The following is a 24,553-nucleotide window of genomic DNA, read 5'->3' as shown; positions in this document are numbered from 1 at the left end:
TTTAACAAATGCTAATAGTTTTTCCCTTTATTTTTTCCAGCACATGCTTAACTTGTTGCCACCTCTGATCTTTTCCTCATCTTCACTCACTTTTTCTAGAAAGTCATCCCAGCCTGCATTTTTCTTTAAGAAACCTTAGCAATTGAGAAACCTGAAAATAACCTTGGAGATCATCTAATCCTCTCAGTTTGCAGATAGGAAAGCAAAGCTCTGGAGGTTAATCTGTCCAGTTCACTAGGAAAGCAGGACTAAATCCCTTTAAGTCTTCAGTGCTCTTTGCATTGTACTACTTTAGATTCCACTTTGACCTACTGTTTCTCCTAAATTACCTCCTTTTTAATTGTTGACACAGTTGAGCAGGTAATATGCTCTACCGGTATTTTAGCTGTTGGTCATGTTTCTTAAATAGTTCAAGAGAAGAGCTACATCATCTCATGCCACAGCCTTTTGCTTTGTCCTTTTTTTATTCTGTTATTTTTGTAATATGGCAGCAGGTTATTTTTTGAGGTAGTTATAACATCTGTAGTTGTAAATGAAAATAGAATACTTTTTTGAGGAAATACCATATGGATATTTCCTAAAAACAAATTGGCCTCAGGTTAAATGAGACCTTGGTCAGCTTACTGAGCCTCTCTAAATCTTGTTTCCTTGTTTGTAAAATGGGTATAGTAATATCAACCGAGTAAGTTGTTGTAATAATTAAATAAAGCCATTTGTGAAGCTCCTGGCATGTAGTAGTAGGTGCCCAGTCAATGATTTTGTACGTTTCACATCTCTTAGCATGGTGTTGGACACATAAAATAGGCCTCAGTATAGTTAGCTTGATTGATAGTATTTAGTGATAGGTCAGGACTCATGTTATTATTCTTGCTTCTACTTCTGAATTTCTATGGCCTAGTACAGACCATTAATCTTTCTGTGCATCAGTTAGGTGGAAATAACTGTTAGAAAGCATGCAAACATGTTTTTTTTAACAACTGTGCTTTTTTTTTCCTCATTAGAGAACTCTTTCTGAAGACTAATGCCCAGTTGACAATTCGTTGCAGGCAATTACTATCTGAGCTTTCCTACATTTACCCTATTGATTTGGTAAGTTTCAAATTTTCTGGGGAAAAAAAAGTTTTTTTTTAAGATGATTTCTGTTTGAAATTTACTCTCAAAGCAAAAACTCATTGCTCTAGTCTTAATCATATGGTCTGTCATGATTCATTCAGAAGCTAATATTTATTTAAAAACAATAAATGCTGGAGAGGGTGTGGAGAAAAGGGAACACTCTTGCCCTGTTGGTGGGAATGTAAATTGATACAGCCACTATGGAGAACAGTATGGAGGTTCCTTAAAAAACTAAAAATAGAACTACCATACTACCCAGCAATCCCACTACTGGGCGTATACCCTGAGAAAACCATAATTCAAAAAGAGTCATGTACCAAAATGTTCATTGCAGCTCTATTTACAATAGCCAGGACATGGAAGCAACCTAAGTGTCCATCATCAGATGAATGGATAAAGAAGATGTGGCACATATGTACAATGGAATATTACTCAGCCATAAAAAGAAATGAAATGGAGGTATTTGTAGTGAGGTGGATGGAGTTAGAGTCTGTCATACAGACTGAAGTAAGTCAGAAAGAGAAAAACAAATACAGTATGCTAACACATATATATGGAATCTAAGGAAAAAAAAAAAAAGGTCATGAAGAACCTAGTGGCAAGACGGGAATAAAGACATAGACCTACTAGAGAATGGACTTGAGGATATGGGGAGGGGGAGGGGTGAGATGTGACAGGGTGAGAGAGTGGCATGGACATATATACACTACCAAATGTAAAATAGATAGCTAGTGGGAAGCAGCCGCATAGCACAGGGAGATCAGCTCGGTGCTTTGTTACCACCTAGAGGGGTGGGATAGGGAGGGTGGGAGGGAGGGAGATACAAGAGGGAAGAGATATGGGAGCATATGTATATGTATAACTGATTCACTTTGTTGTAAAGCAGAAACTAACACACCATTGTAAAGCAATTATACTCCAATAAAGATGTTTAAAAAAAAAAAAAAGTAGTTTTGGAATTAGTTGTCATTAGGTTCCACCATTTGATTTTTTTCTATCAATTTGGTGGTGGGGTGCACTCATCTTCATCTGAAAGAATGCCAAATTATTTCTGGTTTCTTTAGGACATTTTCACTCAACCAAATTATCAACTTTCACCATATCTGACACATAGATGCAGATACACATGCATTGCTTTAAAAATAACGGCTAATTAATTTATATTTATTAGTATTACTTAAGATATTCCTGAGGTAACTGTCAGGATATTAAGTTTCTGAATCTGGTTTCTTAGAGTAAATACAAGTGTAACTGGTTAGGATTTGTTTTAGAGAACTAAATCTGCTAAATTTGGTGGGTTTGTTTTCTTTTTAATGAAAAGAGACTTAAAAAACTAATTTTCTGAGAGGAAGCCTAATAGGATTTTAAGTTGCTCACAGAATCTTGTTAATTCTACTTAAAATTTTTCATTTATAGCTATGAACTGGTCAAACGATAGTTTTATGATTAAAATTTGACAGTTTTTTGCTTAGATATGATGTTTTAAATGTTTATAGTATAGAGAGTTTGAAGTGTATATCAATGTACAGAATAGTATAATAAATCATCATGTACTCATCATTCAGCTTCAACAATTAGGTTAATGTTTTGAGTCTATGACAGTATTGTCTTTGAATTAATACTGACGTAAATTTTTTAGATTTAGAGCTTCTTTGCTTTATACATAAACAAAGTTAATTTCATTCTTTGGTTGTATTTACAGAATGAGCATAAGGATTACTTTGTATGTGGTGTCAAGTTGCCTAATTCTGAGGACTTCCAAGGTATTTTATTTCTTTTACTTCTAAAGATTTGGTATAATTTATGGGTATGTTGCAGGGAAAAAGAGAGATATCTTGAAATGTTGGTTGCCTGGCACTTTATCTGGAAGGGTTTCTGGACCTTCTGTCCCTTCCCAATTGTAAGTATATAGTGTCAGATTCCCTGATGGAAGGCTTAAGAGGATATTTGGTCTAATCATGAAAAAACAAAAAAATTGTTGAACTTTCTATTTGAAAGTTAAAAGAAAATAGTTTTTGAATGGGCTTTAAGAAAATCAGACAGTAGAATTCTCAAGAATACTAATAATATCCCTGTCCTTTTGGTTTGATTTTTCATGAAAAATTTGTGTTGGGAACAAAGCAATAAACATTAATTTGTTCTATTTAGAAAACCGTATTTCTGCTGACGTAAAATGTATTTGAAAATTTAATTTTGTGACATTCCCACCCCCGTGGGTTAAACTTGTTGTACTGTCATTTCTGTGCTCTTTTAACTAAAATAAATTTACATTAAAGATTTTATAGATATGATTCATAGTAATTGCTATATTTAAAAATATTTTTCCTAATCCCTTTACCAGTATGCCAAAGAAAAGAACTTAAATTATTTGGCATATTGGTTAGAAAGATTACTTTTATTGTTAGCAAAGTAGATTCTTTTCTCCTAATATAAACAATGCTTTGAGGACTATTAAGTAGTTGTGTAGATTACTCCCAAAGCTAGCACATTAATCTATTTGGGAATAAATTATTCAAGAAGAAAACATTACTAGTTCTGATTGCGACTTTCTTCCATTTCCCTATAAAGAAAATGTTATTTGTGGCCCTTTAACACTTAAGACTATTTTAATATATTACCTCCTTTGTCCTTTATAACAAGACTTACAACAAGTAGTTGGGACGTAAGAAGAGTGATACAAATGAACCTAGCTATGAAACAGATACAGAATCAGGGACACAGAGAATAGACTGGTGGTTGCCAAGGGGGAGAGGAGTGGGATTTTGGGATTAGCAGATGCAAACTGGTATATATAGAATGGATAAACAACAAGTTCCTACTGTATAGCACAGGGAACTATATTCAGTATCCTGTGATAAACCATAATGGAAAAGAATATGAAAAAGAATGTAAATATATGTATAACTGAGTCACTTTGCTGTATAGCAGTAATTAATACAACATTGTAATTCAACTATACTTCAATAAAAAATAAATTTAAAAAAAAATGGAAGAGTGATTAAAACAGGAATGGGAAGACCTATATTTGAGTCCTGGTTCCCCTTCTAGAAACCATCAATTTTGGAGCAAGTCATCTAAGCTTTGAGTTGATTTTCTAATTGATAGTATGAGCACATTAGTTCATGTACTACCTGTTTTACATGATTGTTAAGATTTTTTTTAAGAGCAAGACATTTTGCCTTATCTTTAATCCTCCTGAACACACACAAAAGAAACCTATAAGGAAGGTGGTATAATCTCATTTTACAATGTGTAAATGAGCTATTTAGTGACTTGCATGAGACCACAAAGCTAAGTAATGATCTTGCTGGGATTTGTCTGGTTTCCATTGTACAGTGTTCCCTCTAATCTCTGTAAGTCATACAGATGTGCTTTGGTGTTAATTTTAGGTGTTACTTTTATGTTATGGTGTCTTGAAGCTCATGACACATCTTTTCCCCCATTCTTTCATTCATTCATTTATTTAATAAACCTATTAAGTACCTTGAGCCCTGTGTCAGGTTGCAGGGATACAGAATATTCATTTATTGAAAAAAATATCAGTTGAGCACCTGAATGCCAGACACTGTGCTGTGTTTTGAGGATATAACGATGGAAAAAGCAAATATATTCTCTTCTTTCATGGAGTATACAACCTATTGAGGGAGACAGGCAATAAACAAGAAAATAAGTATTTAAAAAGTGTTTAATAAAGGAATACACTATCTTAGAGAATAGTGGAACCTACTGTAAATAAAGCAGTCAGAGAAGACCTGTCTGAGGAGAAACATTTAACCCAAAATCTGAAGGCTGAAAGGTACCAACTACACTACAGCTGGGGGAGGAGCATTCCTAGAAGAGGGAGCGGTCATGATGGAGGATACAGAGGAATGGGCTTGATATATCTGAAAAATTCAGGGTGAGGGGCATGGGAGAAGATACCTGTATTTTGGGCAGATCATGTAATCTCTCAGAGCTTAATTTCTTCACCTGTAAAATGAGGTAATATTTACATCTTAAGTTCATTGTGATGATTGACTGAGATTGCATTTGAAAGGGCTTTTCATATAGAAGGCACTCAATAAATGTAATTGGAATTAGTTGCAAGAGAGAGGAAGGAAGGAAGGACAGAAAAGACCAGAGCAGCCCTGTGTGGCTGGAGCATAGTGAGAAAAGGGAAGAGTTCCATCAGAAGAGGTAAGAGAGTCAGCCAGGGCCTTGAGGCCACTGGAAGGAGTTTCTAGTTTATTCTCAGTGGAGTGGGAAACCCCTGAAGGGCTTCAAGAGGGGGGATGATATGAGTTGATTTATGTTTTTTAAAAGTCACTCTGGCTGCTAAATACAGAATGATTTGAGAGGCGGCAACAAGAGAAGCAGGGCTATCGGTATTGGAGTATCACCTTAATTCATTCTGGGATGTTTCTTGATTCTATTTTTGTTTTCTGGAGGTGATTTATTTCCTAGTTTTTCCTAGCTTTTGTTTGCTATCTATACTTAGTATGCCCAACAAGCTGAATACATTCCTTCTTCCCTTAACAAAGTTAGTTTAGCTTTCAAGTGCAGTTTTTACTGCTAAAAAAATAAAATGGGAGATAAAGTGAAATAAATATGTCATTCTACTCTAAGGCCCTGTTTACTTCCCATGACTCCTAGGAATCAGAAATTTTAAGAAGCACATATGGTAGTATTGGACTTTAAAATCTTACGTTGGCATTCTGTAAGGCACTTCCATGTACTAAATTTACTGAGTGCCTTGTGTGTGTCATTTACGGTGTCAGGTGCTGGGAGTGTACAAAGGTAACCAAGGCATTGATCCTACTTCTGTGAAACTTCAGTCCACTTGAGGTTAACCAGGCACTTAGAAGTTTATACCGGTACATGGGACTCAGAGAGTGGGAATAATCAGGTCTATCAGGAGGGAATCAGGAAAATCTTTATAGAGAAGATGATGCCTGAGGTATTTTAAAAGATGAAATAGTATTCCACTGTTGAAAGAAGGATGGGACATTTTAGGTTCGGTGAGTAGAAATATGGTAACGTGGAACATCATACATGATGCTGTCTTGTTTATTTAATTCTCACCACTGTGAGAATTAATTCCTTCTGTGAGGGAAAGAATTATACTCAACTTTTTTTTTTTAAAGACAAGAAAATTGCGGCTCAGAGAGATTAGTTAATTTTTCCGAAGACTCATACTAGCCAGTGGCAGAGCTAAAATCATCCCTGGTCAGCCTGATTTTAAGGTCCATATTATTCCTGTCATGATGCAGTTTTCTTCCTTGTTTTGAATAATAACCTCTTCCAGACTTCTGACAACTTTTAGTGTTCTGTAGCAGCTGCATTCTTATAAGACTCTAGTGACAGAACTCTAAACCGTTTATTCTGTTACATTCATGAGACTTTGCTGGGATAGACTTTACACTGTATGGCTTGATACTGTTTGGGAAACTCCTCCATAGTGACCCAACACTTACTGTGCTCTTCTACTCTTCTAACTGGGTAAGTTTCAGTTAGAATATTCCAGAGAGACTGGGACACAACGGGAGAAAGTTGTCCAGTGAAGGGTATTCATTTGAGTTCCATTGACTGAGACATTTCTCATCCAAAATAAAAAAAAAAAAAGAAAACTGTTTGTGTGTGTTTTTAAGTAATCCATAACACGAGAGCCTTTCGTGGTAATGAGACCCAGATTTCCTTCTGTGTCTGTATCCCTTCATGCAGGCATGATTTCTTGGAAAGGAGAGTCCATATGTCAAACAGTGTCTCATTGAGAACATGGAATCATTCCATAGATGCTGTGGCAATGATTAGAGTCTTAAATATTTTGTCCTGTCTGGATCAGTGGGTGGATGGTTCCTTACCAAATCAGCTGCCTCAGTGATTGGGAAGGCAGGATGGTAAGAGCTTTTAGATCACTTATTGTACTTGGATGCATTTGAATATTAGTAGTTTGTCCAACATGTAAGTCAAAGGGACATTTGAATGAATTTATAATGTTGTCATGGCCATTGTGGGTTTGTGGAATCTATTATCATAACAATTACATAAAAGGTTTAATTATTATAAAAATTACTGCCCCCCCGAGTAGATACCTACATTTAAAAAACAAACCACAGGGGCTTCCCTGGTGGCGCAGTGGTTGAGAATCTGCCTGCCAATCCAGGGGACACAGGTTCGAGCCCTGGTCTGGGAAGATCCCACATGCCGCGGAGCAACTGGGCCCGTGAGCCACAACTACTGAGCCTGTGCGTCTGGAGCCTGTGCTCCGCAACAAGAGAGGCCGCGATAGTGAGAGGCCCGCGCACTGCGATGAAGAGTGGCCCCCGCTTGCCACAACTAGAGAAAGCCCTCGCACAGAAACGAAGACCCAACACAGCCATAAATAAATAAAAAATAAATAAATAAATTTTAAAAACAAACCAGAAATATTTATTATGAGGAAACTGCAGAATTTTGTTTTGCTTGTAAGCCCCTTAAAACATTGTTTTAATAAGGGCTTTTTTTTTTTTTTTTTTTTTTTTTTTTTTTTTAAATTTATTTATTTTATTTTTATTTATTTTTGGCTGCGTTGGGTCTTCACCGCTGCAGGCGGGCTCTCTCTAGTTGCAGAGAGCGGGGACTACTCTTCATTGCTGTGGCTTCTCTTGTTGCGGAGCACGGGCTCTGGAGCGCAGGCTCAGTAGTTGTGGCGCACGGGCTTAGTTGCTCCGCGGCATGCGGGACCTTCCCGGACCAGGGCTTGAACCTGTGTCCCCTGCACTGGCAGGCAGATTCCCAACCGCTGCGCCACCAGGGAAGCCCTAATAAGGGCTTTTTCACTTACCTGAGTCTACAGTTTATTCCTGTTCCTCCCTGAACCCTCCCACTCCCCCTCTAACTTCTTTTCACCAACAAACCTATCATCTGTGACCTTTCTAACCCCCAGAGCAGCATAAGGAATACAAGCCTCTGCTCTGCATTAGGTGTTAGGGGCGTCATTAATGCTTACTGGAAAAGCACACCCCAGAGAGCCAGGTTTTGGCTTTGGCAGGTAAAAAGTCTTTTAGATCTTGGAATGCTGGAAACCTTAAACCTTTTGGTTTTTTTAGCTAAAGTGATTGGCAACAGAATGTGACATCTGAGGTTTCGTGGCCAGCAATAGCCATAATTAACCACATGAGCTCACATTTTCCCACTGGAGGTTCAGTGGTCTTGGGGTGATGAAAGTGACTTCCCTACCAGGAGGTGGTTTTCCTTTTGAGGGTATTGGAATACCCTTGGGCCCTGTAATGCCTTACCCGTGGTCCTTTTAAAATGCTTTTTAATATAAAGCTTCAATATTGGAAATCCAACACCACGGTGTTTAACTGCGAGGCTGTGACGGAGCACTATGGCCTGGAATGGGAAACAACCTAGGGTTTTTAATGGGTGGAGTGGGGAGTCTTGTGGTGGAAACAATGGTGAGTGTGAATAACTAGAATCAAAACTGATTTCCAGTATTAGCCAGTTTTCAGTTTTTGCTATTTCTTTTTGGTTTTTGATGTACATATATAGGATTCTCTTAGAGATGCCCTTTTATGTTTAAATTTAAGCAAAATTGTTTTGTTTTTAATTAATTTTATTTATTTATTTTTGGCTGCTTTGGGTCTTCGTTGCTGCGCGCAGGCTTTCTCTAGTTGCGGCGAGCGGGGGCTGCTCTTCGTTGCAGTGCACGGGCTTCTCATTGCGGTAGCTTCTCTTCGTTGCGGTGCACGGTCTCTAGGTGCGCAGGCTTCAGTAGTTGTGGCGCACGGGCTTAGTTGCTCCGCAGCATGTGAGATCTTCCCGGACCAGGTTCAAACCCGTGTCCCCTGCATTGGCAGGCAGATTCTTAACCACTGTGCCACCAGGGAAACCCACAAAATTGTTTTGATTATTGAAAGGAGGTGATGTTAGAAGACCAGTTTCCGTTCTTTTAATATATATGTGGATGTAGTCCTCGAAATAGGCAAACTTAATTCTTTAGTATTACCCTTTTAGTAATACGGAAAACTGGAGATGCTTGAGAGTTTAGCATTGGATAGATTTTTTAAACTATAGTTTGCATTTGACCTATTTTGGGCAGGCTAACTAAGAGGCCTTCTGATTTTTGGAAGTTTTCAAATCCTTTTCTGTCAGGTCACATACGAAAGGAAAAGCTTACTTACTGAAAGTTCTCTTTTTCTTCCTCTCCCTTCAAAAGAAGGTTCTGAAAGACCAAGTCCTTTTACTGATAGAAATATTTTAAATTTGATAAGCCCTATTCTTTAGAGAAAGCAGGAGGCAGGATTCAGCAACATCTGATGGAACTCACCATGCCAGCTGTGCTTCCAGGGATAAATATTTGGGGGGCTGGGGTGTAGATACAATTCTCTCTCCCACTCCGTCCTCATAGTTTTTACTTGTATGGCTTTGACCATGTCACTTATGCCACGTGAATCTTATTTTTCTCATTTCTAAGTTGATAGCATCAGATTCAGTGATTTCCAAGGTTTCTCCTGGCTCTAATATTATATATGATGATTAAATTATAAGGTAATGCATTTACAATGTAATGCAATTTCAGTCTCTAAGGTAGTCTGATATACATATTTCAACAGTAGTAAAGTATTGTAGTACTGTGAGTCTGGGCCAAGAGCACATGGTCTAAAAATAGGATTCTCGTCAGTTCGGGCATGCCCAGTAGTCAGTTGAAAGGAATGCTGTTTGATTTTTTTTTTTCATCAGTTTGATTTGAGAGAACATGTTACCAAGGACTTTTTATGTGTTCTTTGCCCTTACTAGAAAAGTGTGAAGAAACTAAGATAATACACGTGTGTCATATGCTTGGTGTGTTCTAGGCTCCGAAGTTAAAAATTGTTACACTCCACAGTAAAGTTCTGCGACAGTGTGGTAGGGTGCTTAAAGACAGAGGCATCCGTGTCAGGTCAACCCATATACTAGCTGTCTTAGTTTGGACAGGTTCCTTAACTTCTTTGAACCTTATTTCTTCACCTATAAATGGAATGAAATAGCATATAAAACATGCCCAGTTTATTAATTGTTGATGAATGAATGACTGTCAGAAATAAAGCATCATGGTCAATTCCTGGCAGAAAAAAAAAGTGTACAATAAAAGTTACCTATTTTTACAGTATGGTCAAGGAATCTGCTTTGGTAGTCAAGGGTGGAGAATGCACTGAGTAGTATACGGCTATAGTAGGGGTCCTACAGTAAGAAGGTAGTGCTTAGATAACCAAGTTTAAATATAAAAAAGAGGAATGTGGAAAATATTACTAATAATTGAAGTTAAAGGTACTCTTAAAAATCAGGAAATACTCAAGCCAAGGTCATCTCAATCATTTCAGCCTTTCTCTAGCCAGATGTATTACAGATATGTGTTAAATGTGTATGTGTGTGTGTGTCTGTGTGTGTGTGTGAGAGAGAGAGAGAGAGAGAGAACTTTTTAAAGTATTTTAAGAATATTGTATACCAAGCAGTTACTTTTTCCTTCCCCCTGGGGCAAGCTTAAAACTTTTTATTGTGTTACCCTCAGTTCTGGGCACCTGAATGATTATTTGTCACTTGGGTAGGCAGTAGCAGAAATCTAGATGTTGAGTTAAAAATCTGTGACTTCTTAAAATCTGTGACTTCTTAAAAGATACATACTTATGTTTGACTGTAGGAGACGTGTATTTTTTCCAACAGTTGCTTCCACACAAAAATTGCATAAATGGAATATATATGAACAATGTGGTTTTTGACCTTTTACTATTAAAAACATTTTTTCTCCTTATCCTATCTCAAACTTCACAGACTTAAACAATGCTCTCTTTATGAATATTGAGAACATACCCCATAAGGATGCACTGTGTTGTTTCACTTCACCTTGGAATTAATAATGTTGTACAATAGTACAACAGTACAACTGTTTTGCTTATAAAGTTGTTAACGAGTAAAATGTATAATGTTAATATAGATGTAATGTTTAAACCTCTGAAACTAATTTTTGCATTGTATAATAGACTCAGGTATTATTTTTGCCCTTAAAAATGCTGGGAAAGAGAGTAATGGAGATTTGAATGTAGTAAGAACTCTTAAGATTATATATCAAATTTTAATCTCATCACATTAATTATTGGGAAATAGTTTTAAATGTAGTAGATGAAATTTCAAATCTTATTAATATGTTTAGATTTCTATAAAATTCATATAATTTAGATAAGTGAATAATATTTTATCAATTATTTCTTATAAAATCTCTCTTGAAATTGATTTATTATGATCTCATAGCTACATTTATAAGGTAAATAGTTATTTTCTATTTCTCTGTTTTTGAATTTACAGCAAGAGATGATGGAAGCATTGCTGTTGCCCTTGGTTACACTGCACATTTGGTATCAATGATTTCCTTTTTCCTACAAGTGCCCCTCAGATATCCTATAATTCATAAGGGATCTAGATCAACAATCAAAGATAATATTAATGACAAGCTGACTGAAAAGGAGAGAGAGTAAGTATCCTTTTAAAATATTCTTTTAACATTAAGGCAGTATGAAGCATCGACTATATTAAAAATATAAAACGTGACCTAGATTGTGGTGAATTTTGTATATCCTTTGTAAAGTGCTCCATTTCTTTTAAATAGAGTGTAGTCAAAATTGCTATTGTTAGCAAAATTGACTCATTCAAATTTAATTTGCTTTTGTGAGGCAAGTATCATATACTCTGCAAATATTCATGTAATATCTGTTGCCGCTAGTCACCAAATGAAATGCTTAAAGATTTGTCAGAGAGACAACCAGGAAAAAGATAAAAGACTTAACAGCAGATTGTACATATCTAAAGAATGGGTTTGTTAACTGGAAGATAGCCCAGGAGAAAATACCTGACCAGGCACAAGTACAAAAGAGATGGATTTATCAAAAAGTGCTAGACATATGTAGGACACAATAAAAAGTCTAATATACATATAATTGGAGTCACAGAGAGGGAGAAGAGAGCACATAGGGTAATTGTAACATTTTAAGAGATAATGACAGAGTTCAAATTTGACAAAAGACATCAAGCTATAAGTTCAAGAAGCATTAAATACAACACAAAATAAGTACAAAGCAAACATACTTAGGGGAATTATAGTAAAACAGCTGAAAACCAAAGAGATAAAGTGAAAATATTAAAAGTACCTAGAGAGAAAAGAGATTTGCTTCAAAAGAGCAATAATAAGGCTGAAAGCTAATTTCTTAAGAGAAACATTGGGAACCGGAGGTGATGCAGTGACATTTTTAAAGCATGTAAAACAATACTGTCAACTTAGAATTCTGTATTCAGTGAATTATCCTTCAAAAATAAAGGCAGGGGACTTCCCCGGTGGCACAGTGGTTAAGAATCTGCCGCCAAAGCAGGGGATACGGGTTTGATCCCTGGTCCGGGAAGATCCCACATGCCATGGAGCAACTAAGCGCGTGCACCACAACTACTGAAACCCATGTGCCTAGGGCCCGTGCTCCACAACAAGAGAAGCCACCACAATGAGAAGCCCGCGCACCACAATGAAGAGTAGCCCCCGCTCGCCGCAACTAGAGAAAGCCCACGCACAGCAACAAAGACCCAATGCAGCCAAAAATAAATTAATTTAAAAAAAAAAAAGTAAAGGCAAAATAAAGACATTTCAGACTATCAGAACTGAGAAAATGCATCTCAGCAGACCTATACTAAGGGAAATACTAAAGGCAGAATAAAAATAATCTAGCATAGAAACATGGAAATGCCTCTCCTCCAGAAATTCTGATTCAGTTGATAGGCCCAGACATGAGATATATTTTTCTAAAGCCCCTGAAGTGACTGTAATGTGCAGTCAGGTTTGAGAACCTCTGTTCTATTGATGGATTGCGAATGTTGTGTTCGTGGGCGTGAAGAAATGAAATATCCTCCACTCTATTTAGGAAACTGCAAGAGAAAAGGCAGGAAAGGTGGGCATCAGTGGAAGAATTTAGTACTATATCTGGTAGGGCTTGTAAGTGGAGGGCAGGGAGCACATGTATAGTTTTATTCAGTTCCTTTTCAAAGGCATTGATTAATTTATAGCCCAAGTATTATTTTCAATTTCAAAACCTTTTATTTAAAGAGAGCCTGAAATACGTATGTTTGACAGAAGGGGACATGAGTATGGTTTCTTTCCTCTTTTTAAAAAATTGAGGTGAAATTCACATAACATAACTTTTTTAAAGTGTACAATTCAGTGGCATTTAGTATCTTCATGGTGTTAGGTAATCACCACTTCTATCTAGTTCCAAAACATTTTCATCACCCTGAAAGAAAACCCTGTATCTATTAAGTAGTCACTCCCTGTTCTCCTACCCAGTAACCCCTTTCTTCAGTCCCTGGCAGCCACCCATTTGCTTTCTGTCTCTATGGATTTACCTGTTCTGGATATTTCGTATAACTGGAATCATTTGCAACATGTAACCTTTTGTTTAGGGTTTCTTTCACTTAGCCTAATATTTTCAGTGTATTCACATTGAGCACAATCAGTGCTTCACTTTTATGGCTGAATAATATTCCATTGAATGTATATACCACATTTTGTTTATGCATTCATCTGTTGATGGGCATTTGGGTTATTTCCACTTTTTGGCTATGATCATTCATGTACAAGTATTTGTTTGAGTATCCATTTTCAGTTCTTTCGAGCATATAACTTGAAGTGGAATTGCTGGGTCATATGGTAATTCTATGTTTAACTTTTTGAGGCACCACCAAACTGTTTTCCACAACAGCTACACCAGCTTACATTCCCTGGTATAAAGTGGTATACATATCATTGTGCTTTTGATTTGTTATTTCCTTAATGACTAATGATGTTGAACATTTCTTCATGTTCTTGCTGGCCATTTGTATATCTTATTTGGAGAAATACCTACTCAGATTTTCAGCCTGTTTTTTTTCCTTTCAGTTTTATTGAGATATAATTGATATACAGCACCGTAAAAGTTCAAGGTGTACAGCATAATGACTGACCTATATACATCATGAAATGCTGACCACAGTAAGTTTAGGGAACACCCATCATCTCATATAGGAAAAAAAATTAAAGAAATAGAAAAAAAATTTTTTCCTTGTGATGAGAACTCTTAGGACTTACTCTCTTAACCACTTTTATTTATAACATTCAGTGGTATTAATTATATCAATCATGTTGTATGTTACATCCCTAGTACTTGTTTATCGTATAACTGGAAGTTTGTACCTTTTGACTGCCTTCATACAATTTCCTCCCCCACCCCTTACCCCTCCGCCTCTGGTAACCATAAATCTGATCTCTTTTCCTATGAGTTTGTTTGTTTTTGAAGTACAGTTGACCTACAACACTATGTCCTGGTAACAACATAGTGATTTGATTTTTCTGTGCATTTCAAAATGATCACTACAATAAGTCTAATTATTGTCACCATATGAAGATATTACATAATTAAGACTATACTCCCCACACCGTACAATTCAAACCCGTGACTCATTTAATTTGTAATTGGAAGTCTGTACCTCTTAATCTCCCTCACCTCTTGCCCATATTTTTAATTGGGTTGTTCCTGTTTTTGTTGAGTTGTAAGACTTCTTTATATATTCTGCATACTAGACTCTTATCAGATAAATCATTTGCAAGTATTTTCTCCCATTCTCTAGGTTGTTGTTACAGTTTAAGGCCTAAAGTTAAGGTCAGTATTATGTGCTGCCTGGATATCTGGTGAAACCAGGAGGGCCTTGAACAGTCCCTCCCAACTCTGCTCCCGTGGATCAGGCCCCCTATCCAAACAACCCTCTTTATTCAGGGGTCTAGGTAGTCTCTTCTTATTCCTGAGTAGTGAATTTCAGTTCCTTGCCAGATGGGTAATTATGGAAACAAACCAATCACATCCTCCCCTGGGAACCAATCATCATCACTCCGTCCTTTTCATACTACAGAGCCTGCCACCCATAGCTCCTGGTTGTTCACTCTCTTCTCAAGTGTAACCCCGTGTGAGCCTGCGTGGCATGCGGTGTCCTCCTCCCCTGGGATTTGAGTATGTGTGACTAGTAATCTGCTTTTAATCTCATATGTCCAGTGTCAGATGTTGAGTGTTCAACCATCCCCATTAACCTAGGGGTCTCTTATCAATGGGGTGAATAAGAGGAGATTAAAATAGTTGTTTTACTTTCTTTATAGTGTACTTTGATGCATAAAAGTTTCAGATTTTCATTAGGTCTAATTTATCTTTTTTGTGTGTGTTTGTTTCTAGAGCTTTTGGTTTCATATCTAAAATCCATTGCTAAATCCAAGGTCATGAAGATTTACCCCTTTGTTTTCTTGAAATAGTCTTATCATTTTATCTCTCATATGTAGGTCTTTGACCCACTTTGGGTTAATTTTTGTATATGTTATGGCTTAGGGGGTCCAACTCCATTCTTTTACATTAGGATATCCAGCTGTATCTGCATCATTTGTTAAAGAGACTATTCTTTCCTCATTGAATGGCTTTGGCACACTTGTTGAAAATCAGTTAGCCATAGATTATTTCTGAACTCTCAGTTCTAGTCCACAGGTTCATTTGTCTATTGTTATATCAATTCCACAATACGTTTTGAAATTGGGAATTGTGAATCCTCCAACTTTGTTCTTTTTCAGTACTTTTCTGTCTATTCAGAGCCCTTTGCAATTCCACATGAATTTGAAGATCATCTTTTCTATTTCTGCAAAGAGGACCTTTTAATAAGCTGTTGGCTTCAGTTTGCTAGCAATTCATTGAGGATTTTTGCATCTATATTTATAAGGAATATTGGTCTATAGTTTTCTTGCGTGGCTTTTCTGTCAGAGTAATAGTGGCCTCATAGAAAGCATTATGAAGTAAGTGTTCCCTTCTCTTCTACTTTATTGGAAGAGTTTGAGGATTGCTGTTAATTCTTCTTTTAAATGTTTGTCAGAATTTACCAGTGGAGCCAAGTGGTTCTGCACTTTTCTTTGTTGGGAGGTTTTTGATTAGTGATTCAATTTCTTATTATAGGCCTCTTTATATTTTTTATATATTCCTGACTCAGTTTATACCATTTGTGTGTTTCTAAGAACAAGACCATTTCATCTAGATTTTCTAATTTGTTGGTGACAATTGTTCATAGTATTTTTTATAATCCCTTTCGTTTCTGTAAGGTCTTTAATGATGTCTGTTTTCATTTCTGATTTTAGTTGTTTGTGTCTTTTTTATTTTCTTATTGTAGCTAAAAACTTTTAGCTAGAATAAGAAGATTTGATGGATCTTTTCAAAGAATTGACTTTTTGGTTTTGTTGATTCTCTCTGTTGTTTTTGTCTCTTTTATCTCTACTCTAATCATTATTATTTCTTTCATTCTGCTAGCTTTGGGTTTTGTTTTCTATTCCTTTAGATGTAAAGTTAGGTTACTGATATGAGAGCTTTCTTTTTTAATGTCAGTGTTTATACCTTTAAGCTTCCACATCTCATAAATTTTGACGTATTGTATTTTTATTTTCCTTCCTCTCAAAGTATTTTCTAATTTCCCATGTGATTTCTTCAGTTAACCCACTGGTTGTTTAAAAGGGTTTAATTTTCACATATTTGTGAATTTTCTAGTTTTCCTTCTGTTATTGAATTCTAGTTTAATTCCATTGTGATAGAGAGATAATTTGTATGAGTTCAGAATTTTTTAATTTATTAAGACTTGTTTTGTGGCCTAATATATGGTCTATCCTAGAGAATGTTCCACATGCATTTGAGAAGAATGTGTAGAATATTGTTAGATGCAGTGTTCTATTATATATGTCTGTTAGGTCTAGTTGGTTTATAGTGTTGTCAAGTCTTATATGTCCTTATTGATCTTCTGTCTATATATGCTGTCCATTATTGAAAGTGGAGTATTAAGCTCTCCAGCTATTATTGTAGGACTGTTTCTCCTTCAATTCTGTCAACATTTGCTTCTTTTACTTGGGGGCTCTCGTTTAGTGCGTATGTTTTGAGTTACTATTTCTTCTTGACCTTGAACTGACCCTTTTATCATTATATAATGAACTTTTTTGCCTCTTGTAACTATTTTGACCTAAAGACTATTCTGTCTGATATTCAGATAGCCTCCCAGCTCTCTTTTGGTTACTGTATTTGGGAATATCTTTCCCATCTTTTCATTTTGAACCTATTTGTATCTTTGGATCTAAAATGAGTCTCTTGCAGGGACTTCCTTGGGGGTCCAGTTGTTAAGAATCTGCCCTTCCACTGCAGGGGGCACAGGTTCGATCCCTGGTCGGGGAACTAAGATACTGCATGCCCCGTGGTAAGGCCAAAAATATAAAAATTAAAAAACAAAAAATTAATTAAATGAGTCTCTTGTAGGCAGTATATAGTTGGATCATTTTTTTTTAAAATCCTTTCTGCCAATCTCTGCCTTTTGACTGAGAGTTTAATCTACTTATACAATATTTAACATAATTTGTGGTATGGAAGGATTTACTTCTGCATTTTGTTTTCCATATTTCTTATACCTTTTTTGTGCCTCATTTCCTCTATTACTGCCTCTTTTTTTTTTTCTTAATTGATTTTTTGTAATGTACCATTTTAATTCCCTTCTCATTTCTTTTTCAGTGTATTTAAGATATTTTCTTATTGGTGACTCTGGGGATTATAATTAGCATCCTATAACAATCTAGTTTGAAATGATACCCACTTAGCTTCAGTAGTACGTAAAAATTCTGCTCCTCTATACCTCTGTCTCCCCACCTTTATGTTGTTATTGTCACAAATGACATCTTTATACATTGTGTGCCCATAATACTGTCTTTTAAATTTACCTGTGTAGGTAGTTACCTTCACTGGAGATCTTTATTTCTTTGTCCAGCTTTCAGTAACTGTGTAGTGTCCTTTCATTTCAACCAGAAGGCCTTAGCCTTCACTTCTTGCAGTAAGCCTAGCAGTCAGCCAGAGGTGAAAGCCTAGGGTCTTCTCAGGTGTTTTCTGAGCGTGCATTCTGTTCTGAGCATGTACGTAACTTCTTTTCTATTTTTTTAATTTTTTAATTTTTAATTTAATTTAATTTTTTAAAAATTTTATTTTATATTGGAATATTGTTGATTAACAATGTTGTGTTAGTTTCAGGTGTACAGCAGAGTGATTCAGTTATACATATACATGTATCTATTCTTTTTTCAAATTCTTTTCCCATTTAGGTTATTACAGAATACTGAGCAGAGTTCCCTGTGCTATACAGTAGGTCCTTGTTGGTGATCTATTTTAAATATAGCAGTGCGTACATGTCAACCTCAAACTCCCAATCTATCCCTCCCTCCACCCTTCTTCCCTGGTAACCGTAAGTTCCTTCTCTAAGTCTGTGAGTCTGTTTCTGTTTTGTAAATAAGTTCATTTGTATCATTTTTTTAAAGATTCCGCATATAAGCTATATCATGATATTTGTCTTTCTCTGACTTACTTCACTTAGTATGATAATCTCCAGGTTCATCCATGTTGCTGTAGATGGCATTATTTCATTCTTTTTAATGGCTGATATTCCATTGTATATATGTACCACATCTTCTTTATCCATTCATCTGTCGATGGACATTTAGGTTGCTTCCATGACTTGGCTATTGTAAACAGTGCTGTGATGAACATTGGGGTGCATGTATCTTTTCAAACCATGTTTTTCTCTGGATATATGCCCAGGAGTGGGATGGCTGGATCATTTGGTAATTCTACTTTTAGTTTTCTGAGGAACCTCCATTCTGTTTTCCACAGTGGCTGCACCAACTTACATTCCCACTGTAACTTCTGATTCCCCAGTGTGTATGGGTACTTTTGAATACACTAATTTCTCAAAGAAACTCTCCCCAGCTTTTCCTCCCAGACTTTAGACAGTCTGTTGTGTGTCTCAACCTTAATCTTTTGCACAAGGAGGCTATGGGGTTTGTTGGTTTGTCTTACTTCTTGAGCAGTGTCTTCTCCTTTTCCTCACTGAGTGAGTTCTGACTAGGCAAAACAAAGGCAAGTACCTTGCATTAGTCCTGCAGGTCGCCCCCAGACAAGTTAAGACAAACCAACCCAAATTTTTTTAGAATAAGATCTGCTCTGCTCCCTTAAGAACCAGGGGTCAGGGCCCCACAAGGGCAGGCTGCTGCTGTCTTTAAGACCACTGCTGAGCTGGAGAGGGGGTTAAGGACAAGATAAGTAAAAATGCTGCAAAGCATTCCTTCTGATTTTGAGTTTCCTTTTTCTTGATTCATTGTTCAGCCAGTTGTAAGCCTTTGACTGACAGTTTTTGCTTGATTTTTTTTTTTCAATGTTTCTCTAGAGGGACAAGTCCTTTGATCTACTTACTGTACCATTTTTGCTGACTCCATTTCATTTGTTTGTGTAGCGATGAAAAAACACTACTTGTAAGGGATGAAGGGACCCCTAGGTAATTTTAAGAGGAGGAGAATACCATAACCAGATATGTCTTTCACAGAGATGACCTTGTAGTTTTGTGGAGAATGCCTCCCAACCTTCTGTAGGTTCCATATTAAGAAAATTAAGTATCTCTCCAGATTTTTATCAAATTGTGCATGATGCTCTGCCTTAAAATATTAGTTATGTAGGAAAATCACTTTGGGAGCTTGAAGGAGGGGTGCTCCTCGAAATGATAAATACTCTCTCCAGATCAGCAGCGCACTTTAATTTGTGAAGGAGCAGCTTAACATGTGAGCACTCCAAGTAGTATGCACCAGTGTGAGTAGTAGTGATGATTTGTTTATTGATTGATTTTCCGAAGCAATCTGGGAAGGCCAGCGAGATTGTGGTGATTACGTTACTCATTTTTTTCTTTGGCAGCCAGGAGAACCATAGGAATTGCTTTTTAGTGAACGAATTTTATATTATACCTCTATCTTCCCTTTTTCACTGAAACACAAATTGTATTTTATTGATTCTAATGTAAATACTTTTGACATTTTAATATTGCTAAAAATGAGATACATCTTACAATTAATGGCATGATTGATAGCATTTATCTTTTCTTAGTGGTACATAAGTTAATGATGCAGTTCACAGTTGATGCTGTCTTAGATTTTATGAACTATCAAATATTTTCACTGGGCAGTAAAGCACTTTAGATCCATTTTGGAACAACATAGATGTGTAAATAAATATCTAAATACAAATACATTTATTGATTATGCTTGTTGATTGAATCAGCCTCTCGGTTATTAGCCTGGATGACTGAAAGAGCAAATTAGACATGGTTTTCTTTTCTCCTGAGTGTGTCGATTTTCATGTGAACCTTTCCAGGGTATTAGGTGGAATCAGGTCTTCATGGGAAAATAGGAATTAAATGACTCATTGGATAAATTATGCTTATTGTAATAGGCCTAGGAATCCTCGGCTTCTGCCCTCTCTGATTACCTGTTTCATCTGGCTATTGGAATGTGATATATTAGGGTTCAAAGCTCTATTTAGCTAGTTTTGCTAGAAGGGGGAAAAAAACACCAAAAACTAGTTTTTTCCTTTGTCTGGTCTGTTTGAAGCCCAGGTCTGGACTGATGCCTTGCCTAAACCATTACTTGTGCACCTGCACACTGTAAAGGGAAACTCTGAAATCTTTGCTGCATTTAATTTTGAGGCTCAGACCACAAAACACGAAGGAATGTAGCCAGAGTCCAGCTGCAATGTTCTTTTACCCCTTATTTCTTTTTTCACTGAGGACTGAAAAGTAGGTTTTAAAGTGATTTTTGAAATGAAATGTGTTGGTCATTGTTTTTGTGCTACTTAACCGTCTGTTAGGTAATACATTCAGAATAGACTAGCTCAATAGATTGAGCTACGACATAGCTGGTCAGAGCATTTGGCTTTTTCAAGCCCTCAAAAGATGTCTGAAATTTTTTGTTTTATTTTCAGAAGGAGAAATAGGGAGTGGTGTAAATTGGCAGGCACTTTTGAAACTTCCTGGCCTGTCCCTGACAAGGTTTTTACAGATCTCTAAAAGCTGGTCAGCTATTTTTCTGTAGTGGAATTATTGGAACCAAGAGAAATGGTAGTGCTGCTTTTCCCATTTTGTGGATTTTTTTGTGCTTATGTTTATTCCTGTGGAAGATCTTCTAAAACCCCAGGAATTGCTTTTTTAACCCGATTGGTTCTGATTTCTTTTAGAAACAAATTCTAGAGTACAAAGACATTGTGATATATCCAAAATCAGACAATAATGGGCCTAGATTGTAGTCATTTCATGTGGATCTCATGCTCATGAGAGAAGGAATGGTCAGTTTTAATGATCTGCCACCTTTTTGTGACTGGGGTGCATATGGCCATCATGCATACTTATACATAAAGGAGCTGGTGAGACAGATCCCCAGGCCTGTGACTTGAGCCACCTTGCAGCCACCTTGGCATGTCTGGATGTTTATGGAGCTTCCGCTTCAGCATAACCAGGTTGCATTTTGCCAGGAGGGAAGGGACAAAGGAATTTGCCGAGTGGCAGTGATCAGACTGATGCCGTATCTCTGTATTCCTTCAGCCTACCTCTTGGCCTGGCCACATTGACCTGTTAATAAATGAATGAGAATTTTTTCTAATGGTGTCTCCTTGAATCAGTGAGAATACTTTGAATTTTATTTGCATAAGTAGCAGATTCTCTATAGAAATAGTGACTGACCCTTGGGATTTCATTAGCATGTATTGAAAACCTAAATTTTTTCAGACTGTAATTCTGACTCCTCATTGCTAATCTTCTCTGCTTTAGGCATACTTAAACACCTGTTGACACATCTTATATTAAAAATTCTAGATTCTTTCCTAAAAACATTCTCAGCTTCTGTTTGTAATCAAGCTGTTTTAATGTGGATAGTTCAGAAGTAGTCGCTGTTTTCACTAAATTAGCATGTTTACTTTCATGGCGTCCAATTAAATCTGATGGCCTCCTTCCAGAAGTGGGAGATTTTCACATGATGCTTAGGCTTAAGTGATGTGGCCTTAATTTTCAACTCTTCTACTGTTTATCCTATAAATTAGAACATTTTTTGTAACCTTCATCTTCATTTTATTATATGTTGTTGCTCAGATGCTGGCATTTAAAAGTAGTCAGGAACTCAGACCTCAGACCTTTATATTGAACAATGATTGTGATGACTTGAGGCAGAGGGTGAACCAAATGCTTTGGTTTTCTATTTTTTCTTGCTGTGCACCTTAAAAGTATAATCAAACAAATATTTTTCAGTGTGACTAATATAGCTGAAATGAATAAAATTATTAGTTCTTTCAGGTTTTCTACTTGATTACAGGAGTGTGGCCTAAGTTGAAAGATCTCTGTTCATGTGAAAACTTTCCCAAATGTCTATAGTACAGCTCCATTATAACTACCTAAGGGTGCACCGTGGAACAAAAATAAAGATGAAAAAAAATGTTTCTGTACATGCAGCATTGTAGACGTTGTGTTTTAAAACCAGTCAGAATATTCTTAGGTCGTATGAGTCACCCCTTCATTTCACAAATGGAGAAAGAGGTTGAAAGATGAAGTAAGGTCAAATAAGAAGTTAACTAAGCCTTCACGTTGATCTGGCCCCCTGAGGGAATCAAGCCCAGAAGATGGTCCAATTGTTAAGTGTAGTACTTTTAAGCAAGCATTTAGGAGATGGAAGAAGTATATTTATCAAAAAGGGGCTATATATGAGACTGAAACACTCCTTTCCTGGTTTAGGGGAAGCTCACTGGTGAAAAATGCCATGATGTGAATTCCTATATATTAAGCGGAGTCATCGTGTTCTTATTGAAAATGTTAATTATTTAAATCTCATTTATCAGTTGGTTCACTTAACATTTGTTTTTCCTCTAAAAGGTACAATGCAAAATGCCTCTCTTTTCTTCTCTCTTTCCTCAATTTATTTAAACTAGGCAGAGTTTGTTTTTGTTTTTTAATCACTTAAGTCTTTGAAGTTATGTTGGGACTTCCCCTCTAATCACTGAGCAACTGGGGAAAGGTTGTTCTCTCTGAGTCTTGGTTTACCTGGTATAATATCTATGCCACTAGATTATCGTGAGGTTTAAATGAAGCACAGTGCTTGGCACACAGAAGATGCTCAATAAAATTTTGCACCTACTATTATGTATACATTGAGCTTTGCAACAGTAATTCCAGGCAGCCATGTAATTTTTTTTTTCTTTCTAATTCTAGGTGCCAAAAGGAAAGGTGGGCCTAAGAAAAGGTTAAGGAAAATTAAAAATGCAACCCAGTAGAATAGTACTAGATTTCTTTTTGTAGTAATGCCACGAGGTACATCGTCTTTCAGTCATTGGTGTAAATGGAAAGGACTAATGAAGTTTCCCAGAGCACTGGGTAAAAAAAACTGTTGCAGGTCTGAAGGCTTGTTTCTTACTTCAACTGCTCAGGGAGTTTACTGCCTAATATCTGCTAATGAGTCGAGTAAGTGTCTGTGTTTTAGAACCTATCAGTTTAGCAAATGCTGAAACCCTTATTCTTAAAAGGAATATAGAGCATGTTCAAATAGTTAAACAGTTCCCAGCGTGGCCCGCTACTTACTTTTTTAGTCTTATCCCAGTGCCCTCTCAGTTCATAACCAAATTGTGGTTGTACATAAAGCTCTTCCGTTATTATCTAAAACTTTCCTCGTAAAGTCTTTCTTAAATCCCCATAGTTTGATGGACTGTCGTAGTCTTTTGTAATCCTATGAACAATTCTTTCTATATAGTATCTCAGAAATGAATTATGTTTATATATGTTCTCATTTCATTTTAACAACAACCCAGTGATACAAGTGATGTATTAGAGTTATTTGTCTTTTTCTTGTCTGAAATATTTTCAGTGTAGAAACTGCATCTTACTTGGCATGAAACTTATTCCATTGTCTTACCGAGAGCCTTGTATTGTGTAAACACTCAATAAATATTTTTTGAATTGAATTAGGAGAGCAAAAGGGATGTTCAGTTTCTGCAAATGCTATTAAGTAATCTGACACTCCATGCTCTAGCCCATAGTTTTAACTCTAGATGCTCTGGCCAGGACAATCCTTGTTTCATACACTCCCTTAGGACCATGGGAAGCTATTAACTTCAGTGCCTCTTGTAATCCAAGGCACAGGCAGCCGTGCTAATGGGGCTGTGTTCAGGAGTGAGAGCAAAGAGTGTGTTTTAAAATGAGGAATCCCCATGGAAATTTTAGGCAGCAGAAATCAACAAAATAAAAATGCAGAAGGTGGTTGCTGGGTGAAACAGGAAATGAACACCTTATGGAGATTAGGCAGTCCACTGAGAGAGGGGAAATGTGGAAAATGAGTCAAAAGTAATTGTGTAGCTATTTCATCTCTGACACTTGGAAGCATATTGTTGTGTGTGTTGTTTTTAATGAAGTGTGTTTTACAGTGCTGATGTTATTATCTGGATGAGGAAGTCTTCTCTAGTATTATTGTCATCTCAGCTTTCTGCAACCAACTAAATTAAAATACAGTAATGTAATGGGACAGTGGAATAAA

At 36.6% G+C, this 24,553-nt stretch overlaps 1 protein-coding gene across 1 annotated transcript in view; it reads left to right on the top strand.

Moving 5' to 3' along the window:
* Positions 1-24,553, top strand: part of UVRAG (UV radiation resistance associated) — a 364,001-nt gene that overhangs the window by 224,224 nt on the left and 115,224 nt on the right. The window contains 3 exon segments of the mRNA XM_059930781.1: positions 1,002-1,089; positions 2,816-2,876; positions 11,416-11,581. Coding sequence (XP_059786764.1) covers positions 1,002-1,089; positions 2,816-2,876; positions 11,416-11,581 — 315 coding nt within the window.

The sequence above is a fragment of the Balaenoptera ricei genome, chromosome 8 (genome assembly GCF_028023285.1).
Source record: "Balaenoptera ricei isolate mBalRic1 chromosome 8, mBalRic1.hap2, whole genome shotgun sequence".
Classification (NCBI taxonomy): Eukaryota; Metazoa; Chordata; class Mammalia; order Artiodactyla; family Balaenopteridae; genus Balaenoptera; species Balaenoptera ricei.
Note: the sequence above shows the minus strand (reverse complement) of the source record. Positions and strands in the feature narration are given on the sequence as shown.